The following is an 8,679-nucleotide window of genomic DNA, read 5'->3' on the forward strand; positions in this document are numbered from 1 at the left end:
TCACTCTCGTAGTACGCCGCGGATCGGAGGCGGATGAGGTGATAAGATTTGTGGGTTTTTCTTTTCTTTTTGGGTTTTTTTTTTTATTCTCCGTTTCTTCTTGGGTGTTGGGTGGTTTGGGGTTTTGCCGTTTGATGTGTTTGTTTGGTTGCCCAGAAAAATGTGTAAATATTTTTGGATAGATAGCCATTGGGGTTTCTGTTTTTTACTGAATTATGGTTTGTGTTTGATGAAATTAGAGCAGAAAAAGTATCTTCGTCTTATTAAACAGATGGGTGTTGGTCTTTCACATAATATTGAATTCTAGGATTGAATCATTTTTGCCAAAAGCATGTACATATACATCCCAAAATTAATCGAGCTTGAGCTCGAGCTCGAACAGGGTTCTAACCCTATCGAGCAGAGCTCGAGCAACATTTCTAGGTTCGTGTCGATGTCGAGCTCGAGCTTGGCTTCAAAGTAAACGAGCCGAGCCCGAACAAGTCAAGCTCGCCAAAGCTCGGCTCGTTTACACCCCGTTCGCAGCGAACGTATATAAAATTTTTTTTATCAAATGCTGAACCATAAGGATCAATTTACTTATTATTATTATTTTTTCTAAAAATTTTATAAATTGTCATTTTAATATGTGCTGTTTTGCGCTTTGAGACATTATACAATTTACATTGTCAAGTTGGTACGACCTATAAATCAGTTGGATCGGAATGACCTGCATAGCGGCTGGCTTGAACGAATTTGTTGATGCGAATAGAATCGTGTAAACGACATTCCTGACTCAGGGTGCGTTTGGGAGTGCGTTTTTTAAAAAATAATCTGCGATTTTAAACCAAATCGCAACTTTAGGGTGTTTGGGATTGTGATTTTAAAAACGCAAATTTTAAAATCGCAAAAAAATCTACGATTTTCATAAGCTGATTAGAGGGTGCTTATTTGAAAAAGTGCGAATTTAAAACAAAATCACGATTTCTATTAAAAAGATATTTGGCGCAATAGTTACATTTTTTAGAACGGGAATGAAAAAAATACTAAGAATATCCACCTAAAATACATTAAAACCCTTTTTTTTTTCTTCATCCTCTTTGTCTTGTTCATCCTCATTGGTAATTTGGTCATGAAACCGTAATTATATGCTAATGTTATCTAAACACTCAATTAATAAAAAAAAGTAATTTTTAGTATGTTTTACTAAACGCCTGTACAATTTTAAAAACGCAATTTTTAAAATCGCACTTATTGAAATCGCACTCCCAAACTGCCCTCAAACAACGTGGTTCGAATTTTAACATTCCAGTGCACTGAGCGGTGAGCACACCCTAGATTCTGCTTTACTCCTCCGGAAGGTGTCGGGAGCGAGAGGAAATGGCGACGAGGCAAATGGAAGAAATACAGAAGAAACTGGCGACGCTGAATTACTCGAGAGCCAATGCTCCTGCGCAGTCTCTCCTCTTTGCTGGCATGGAGCGCTACGCCCTTCTCGAGTGGCTCTTCTTCCGGTCCCCACAATTTCCCTTTTTCTTTTAGATCTATCTTTTCCCGATTTGTTTTACTTCTTTCTTCCAAATCATCCAATTCAAAATGATCCCGATCCTTGGGTTTTTTAAGAGAGTTCGATTTAAATTGGTTTGTTGCAGACTATTGGGTGATAAATCACCATTCTCGCAACAAAGTCAGCAAGGGGATGCCATGGTTCGTGACGAAGAGACTTCTCGCATCCAATGTAAGCCTTCTCATTCATTATCGTTCCATTGATTTACATACTTTGGCAGACTGGTATGAACCAAAAGTTTTGTAATTAATAATTTTTCCAAGCAGCCTTGTATCGATCTGCCATCTTAGCTAAAGTTCTCTATATTCTGAAAGCATGTGGTGTTTCTCTTGCTGTTTAATACCTGGTCAAATTTCATATCATTCTACATAATTTGTGACATTTGTACCGACTTTGCGCCCCTTTAATTGTTTGGCTAGGACTATTTAAGCATATCTTATTTATTGCTATTATTGCTAATGCAAATTCCTTTTTTGCGTAGATTTGGCGGAGATTGCAAAGTTTCTGGGATTTACAACTACTATAGATACAGAAGCCATCCAAGTTAGTTGTTCAGTTCCTCCTATACTTATCAATATATTGGTTAATATTGTTTCGCTAATGCTGTAGGCTTTTATCTATTTTACTCCATACGCGTTTTATCTGTGGAAATGAGTCTTGTCTTATTTTTGTTGAATGCTTATTTTTGGTATTATTATTATTATTTGTATCCAAAGGGATAGTTATTGTCAATTGTACTCTTGCAATTACAATATTCGTCGATATAGTTGTTGCTTTTCTAAGTACCTTTGTAAGAGTGTTGGCCTGTTAATTTAGGTACTTTTACTGCTATAAATGATGAATTGGCCCAGTTTATGATGGCTTGTCGGTCTTATATGGACATTGTCTTAACAAGGGATTGCAATAGGTTTTTCAAAAATTGAATGCCACAAATGGCTCAAGATTGTACAAGGCCAGCCCAATTTTACTAGAGGAAGACAACCAAATTTGACTTACATTTCAGGGAAACCAAATTGAAATCAATATTATGGTTGGAGTTCCCTAACTAGTTCGCAAACTTTTGTATTTCTTTTTCGAAAAATGCTAGGGGTACTAAAAGATGTAACCTCCTTCATGGAAAGAATAAAGGTGGAACATGTATATCTTGGCATAACCGTGGGGAATTAAGTTTGTAATAGAAGTTAGAATAGATTATATTAGAGAAAAAAAAGATAGATAAAAGATGATTTGAAAGATTTGATGGACATGGCACATTTTGCATCTAGCCAAGCCTTCATGTTATGCTAGTTGGACATTGAAATGGCTTATGACCAGGTCAGTTTGGATTTTCTCGTATTTGTTGAGAAGATGTGGGTTTGGAGAAAGATGGTGCAAATGGATAGCATCTTGTATCTCCTCGGTGTGCATTTCTGTATTGGTGAATGGCACTCCTATGGGTTTCTTTAGTAGTTCCCCTGGCCTGAGACAGGAAGACCCATTGTTTCCATTTCTATTTGTTATTTGTTATGGAGGTGTTAAGTAAAATGATTTATTCTTTAGTAAATGTGGGTCTTTATTCAGGATTCATGGTTGGGCCTAGGAGTGGTGGTACTGTTAATATTTTTTAGATCTTTTTTCTGCTTGTAGCTAAATGTTTCTCTTTTATACTTCGTGTGTACTTGGGTTGCGCCTTTATGCTTTGCAACGAATTTATGACTACTATTAAAACAAAAAAAAAAATCAAAATCTGTGGATCATATGTTAATGGAACATCATGTACTCTGCATTATATTAGAATGCAGTAAGCCTCACGATCATGTGAATTTTCTCAACTTTTCTAATGCAATGTCCTACTATTTCAGGGACGAGGAAGCTATGAAGATCGCACTGAAATGCTTCGTCTTATTGTTGATCTTGTAGAGGCAAGCATCTATGCTGATAATCCAGAATGGAGGTAGTAGGATTCTTTTTTTTTGATAAGTAATGGAGGTAGTAGGATTCTAAGTTCTATATTTGGTTGACAACTTAGTTTTCATGTTTGATGAAGAGCAATCACGTGTTTGATTTATTAATCCCACCCTTGAATAATAAATGCATACTATTTGTTTTCTAATTTCTCAAGGTTTTTTGAAACTGAAATTTGGTTTGTGTCTATTTCGTGCAGCATCGATGAGCAGGTGAACAAGGATATACAACTTATAGATTCTATTGCAGAAAAACAAGCTCAAATATTCTCCGAGGAGTGCAAGTTGTTCCCTGCAGATGTTCAAATTCAATCAATATATCCACTGTAAGGATATTCTTTTCCCATTTGTGTTTCAAATTTTTCCCTAAAGACTACTTATGGAAGTATACAACATCTTAAGTGAACTTTAAGATTTTCTTTCCCTTTTTTAGATAACCTTGAAATCCCCAGATTCTCTCAGTTTTGGAACTGTCCTTTTGGTTTCTTATGTAGTGCTCCTGTACACATAGTCAGTATTATCTGTTATAAAGAAATATAATCAAATGATTTTGGAACAAATCGGAGTTGTTGTTAGGTATCATCAGAACTTGGGGAAGTAATGAAACTGTTTCATGCTTTAGATGGAATGTTTGTCTTGGCATATATAAAAGATTTGATCACGAATTCTATTCGCAAATATGTCAATGATAGTTACATTTGTTATTACAGATGTACCATTTGAAACTTGGAACATTGTAGAAATGGAATGGGCCAACATGAAAATGTTGATGGTATACTAGGGTTCTCTTGGGTTCACTTAGGAAATAGGTATACTAGGGTTCTCCTGGTTCATTTAGTAAATAACAAGTATAGAAAGAGTATATTTTGTTTGGTGGGGGTGGGGGAAGAGAGAGATTCTTTTGGGAATTACCACTACTATTTGTTATTGTTGTTGCTGCTACTGCTCTTGCTACTCCAACTGCAACCAGCATTTCCTTTTATTTTTTATTTTTTTAATAAGTATTTATTAGAAGTACCAAAATGTTTGCTTTTCTTGTTGTTTTATACTGCTCTTGCTACTCCAACTGCAACCAGCATTTCCTTTTATTTTTTATTTTTTTAATAAGTATTTATTAGAAGTACCAAAATGTTTGCTGTTCTTGTTGTTTTATACAATCTGTTATATTTATTATGTTGGCAACAAGAATCTTGCTCCACCATTTGAGGCTTTTAGCTGCTCCACAAAATGAATGATACTAGTAAAAAATGACAATTTCGATTCTTTATTTATTTAAATGAAGTGACATTTGTTTTACACGCCATAGATAACTTAATTTGCAGTCAATTCTTTCTTCTTTGGAAAGTTTTTTAGTGGAAGTTTGTTTGCAGGCCAGATGTTTCTGAGCTGGAGTTGAAGCTTTCAGAGCAATCAAAGATACTATTGAATCTTCAACTGAAGGTTGACGATTTGGCATCAAAGGTTATCCCTGCTCCTTGCCCCTGACTAGTCTTTCACAATTACTTTTTGAGTTTCTTGTAACATGTTTCTACTAAGTGGCTTTATCAGCTTCACTGAGTTAAATATTTGATATCGTCATTTCTGTGTTAACCGTTTAGGACTGGTGGTTATACAACACGGTATAGAGTCTCTGTTTGTTAGGTCTTTGATTCAAGTCCTAGTGTAATCTTTTCTGCTTATTGGCCCACTTCTTGATAGCTTCTTTTAGTAGTGAAGGTTCTTTAACATTTCATGCATCTTCTTATATCACGGTTACTCAAAATAATTGCTAGTCAATTTTTTGTTCCTCAATAAATCAAGAACCTATCAAGTCGGCTCATTTGAAGGTGTCAATAATAACTGAGTTTAGTTTGTCAACTTCTTCTCCCACCTGTTATTGGCATGGGCATCCATTAGTTTTTAAGAGGTAAGGCTATATTGCAGATCTTACATTTCTCAGATTCCTATTTTAGCAAAGAACATCTATGAAATGTTTCCATCATTTTCTTGTTTAGATGAAAGTAGACGTAATTTATTCCTTCCATATTTTCTTTTTGTTCTTGGCACAAATTAGTCATATTAAAAATGTAAAGTTGTAGAGAATTCCCCTTCAAAGTAGCATATAAACTTCTAGAGCTCACTGTGATGCAATTGAAGTATTTGTTTCAAGGTTGCTGCTGTCTCAGGATGAAAGGAGCATCTCTTTGTCTCATTTCTGTATTTTTTTTTTTGGCTGTCTGTCATGTCAGAACTTGGTTTGTATTTTGGTTATATTTTCCTTTCAGTCATTTCTCTTGTATGTTTTTGATGTACTAGAATTGTGTTCCTTTTTGTGCTTTTAGTAACTTTTACAAGAAAAAACTTTGAGTACTATTATCTGTAGTTATGAAATTTATGCTCAAAGTCTTGAGACTATTTTGTAAGGACAAAACAATTGTCTGTCCTTGGGCCTTTGCACAAGTCGGAGATGGATAGGGTTTGGTTGCAGTACATTATAGGTTTGGATCTTGACTTGAAGGAAATAAAAATTAAATAAATAAGCATGTCTGTTTTTCCCCCTTTATCCCTGTAAAGAATTATTTTCGCATTTGTTTTCAACTTATTTTTCTGATTTGATCTAGTCCGCTTTTTTCTGTGGGATGTACTTCCCAATTTTGAATTTACTGTTTTTTTTTTTTTTTTCCTCCTATGTACACTGGTAATTTGTCCATTATAGTAATGTATTTTTTATTTTCTTCCTTTTGTATCACTGCGGTCATTATTTTGCCTTTATGCATATAGCATGCTTACAACCCAAATGAGGAGTATGCAGAGGTGGAATCCCAATTGCGGGCACATTTGGAATCTTTTCTAGAAACTGCAAGATCATTTAATATGATTTACACCAAGGTCTGGCCTGCTCTTCCTTTTCTTTTAGAATGTTTGTTATCTCACTTTTCCTTTTACTTGTGCCAACTAATTGAAGAATCATGCTATATAATTGCTGAATGTTTTATATGCTTTCACCTGATGAATTGTAATGCTTTTTCATAAATTTCACGTTCACATATAAGGTTTGATTGGCCTAAGGAGTTTTACCATTTGTTGCAGCCTTATCCTTAGTTGAAAAGTTCTAAGATAGAATCTGTTGAATTTTTTTACAACCGCTGTAGCTCTACGCTCACATACTGTTCCACAGTTTATGAATTTCATTTTTTCTTTTCTTTGTAGGAAATTCGTCCCTGGACGCACATGATGGAGGTACCACAGCTCCATGGGTTTGGCCCAGCTGCCAATCGCTTATTGGAGGCATACAAGATGCTTTTGAAGGTATATTTCTTTGTAGATTATTGGCGTGTTTTATCTTTGATCTTATGCTTTTCCTTTTTATCTGGTTGTGATTGTGAACATCTCTCTATTAGGTTCCTTTTAGTTTTTATATTAGACTGACACAGGCCCAGTTAAGATACTGATAGCAATTTATTACTACTAACATAAGATGCTGTATATTGTATGAATATTTATATTATTTCAAAATTTACAAGGCATCTGATTGAGAAAAAGGGATAATTCTGTTTTTTCTTTTTTCTATTTTTCATGGAGTCATGGATACAAGTGCAAATTTTTGTCACAAAATTACATCTTAGATCCAAATTCTTTGAGATGCAGGTCTAATTACAACACATTCATAGATATGCAGCCTTGTGCTTTTTATGTCATGGACTGTTTTAAAGAGTTGTTTGTCCTTCTGAAGAAACTGATACGACCACTAATTTGGATGACCTTTCTGCATTGATCGTAGTTCCTAGGGAACTTGAGGAATCTTCGAGATTCCCATGCAGCTCTTGCTGTTGGATCGTGTGAAACTGTTGCGGGCGAGCCTTCTTCCGTCACGAGAATAATCTCCGAGTGTGAGTCGGCACTGACATTCTTAAACCGTGACCTCGGAATTCTCTCAGCTTCCATTGCTCGCGAGCAGGGTGAGGGGGTGAAATTACGATGAACAACAAGAGGCACGTTGAACAAAGCAATCTGCCATGCAGGATTAATGCTGTGAAAGATGGAGAAAATACACTAGAACACCCCATGTTTGCTGTTTGACAGCCGTATATATCTTTGAAATCAGGAAGGCTCACAGCTGTGAATCTTTTTGAAGTTTGGTTGTCTCACAACTCTCTCTCTTTGACAAAGGCTTGTCATGATATGTAGCTTTAGCTTTAGGTCCAATAACGATTAGATGAAGGTGACATACTAATTTTATTTGAACAATTTTGTTTTGAATTTATTATTCAGCCAGCCCCAGCCCTAACCAGCTGGTAGAGGGGTGGTGTGCTGTGTGGGCTCCAAAACGCGGTGCCATTGTTTTTTCTTCAGTTTCTTGAGAAATACAAAAACGTAGCCGTTTACATTTGTAATGTTTGAGCTTTTGTGGAGGCCAAAATCAAGCCGTCCTGAATTATTTGGTACCAATTGGGGATTAAAAAAAAAAAAATAGAACAAAGGCCCCATATAAAGAATATAAAATAGATGAGTGTTGTACGTCTCAAATTTTCTTTTCAAAAGTTAGTTTTCAAATGATGTGTCACCATCTCGTGATATTTATTATTTTGAGAAGTATGTCACTAATTCATGAGATGGTGACATCATTTGGAAACCAACTTTTAAAAGAAAATTTGGAATGTGTAATATTTTTTTATAAAAAATTATAAAATCACCCAAAAGCCGGTTGGGGGTGGTCGGCCACCCCCTAGGGGAAAATGGGATGGCTGAACCACCCCATGTTTTAAAAAAAATTATTTTATTATTTTATTTTATATTTATTTTTAAAATTTACATAATATTTTATTATTTTATATCGAATAGGACACGTTGCGAATTTGTGGCTGTTGGATAAAAATGAATGGCCAGAATTTCAAAAAAAAATCCACTAGCAATTCTCCCATTATTGCAGTGGATCTCAATTCTCTTTGAGTGACATATTAGCTAGTTTCTTTTTGAAAACCATCTTAACATTTAGAGCATTTATATATATACAGTGATGCATTTTAAGAAGAAATAATAGTGTAACATGTAGAAAAAACATTTATTAAATAAAGCATGATAAAATAAGCAGTAATAATTTAATCCATTTAGAGGAGGTAGAGAATACTATTGATACAATAATTGACGGAGTAGAGCTAACAACTGTCCACACTAGCTATCTTTTATTATCTACAGACTACATGTTGCTAT

At 35.0% G+C, this 8,679-nt stretch overlaps 1 protein-coding gene across 1 annotated transcript; it reads left to right on the forward strand.

Moving 5' to 3' along the window:
* The first annotated feature begins 1,287 nt into the window (after positions 1-1,287).
* On the forward strand, positions 1,288-7,857 carry LOC132188826 (AUGMIN subunit 7). The gene is made up of 9 exons (XM_059603383.1): positions 1,288-1,493; positions 1,632-1,717; positions 2,028-2,089; positions 3,388-3,479; positions 3,690-3,815; positions 4,860-4,950; positions 6,250-6,357; positions 6,679-6,777; positions 7,250-7,857. Exons 1-9 carry the CDS (start codon positions 1,360-1,362, stop codon positions 7,448-7,450), a joined length of 999 nt encoding a protein of 332 aa, XP_059459366.1. The 5' UTR covers positions 1,288-1,359; the 3' UTR covers positions 7,451-7,857.
* Positions 7,858-8,679: the final 822 nt, after the last annotated feature.

This window comes from Corylus avellana, chromosome ca7 (assembly GCF_901000735.1).
Source record: "Corylus avellana chromosome ca7, CavTom2PMs-1.0".
NCBI classification, from domain to species: Eukaryota; Viridiplantae; Streptophyta; class Magnoliopsida; order Fagales; family Betulaceae; genus Corylus; species Corylus avellana.

Excerpts from the sequence above, each read along its gene's own strand:
- LOC132188826 (XM_059603383.1), top strand. The coding sequence starts at position 1,360 with ATGGCGACGAGGCAAATGGAAGAAATACAGAAGAAACTGGCGACGCTG. Across the intron at positions 2,090-3,387 it reads TAGATACAGAAGCCATCCAA|GGACGAGGAAGCTATGAAGA; the intron begins GTTAGTTGTTCA and ends CTACTATTTCAG. Across the intron at positions 4,951-6,249 it reads TTGACGATTTGGCATCAAAG|CATGCTTACAACCCAAATGA; the intron begins GTTATCCCTGCT and ends TTATGCATATAG.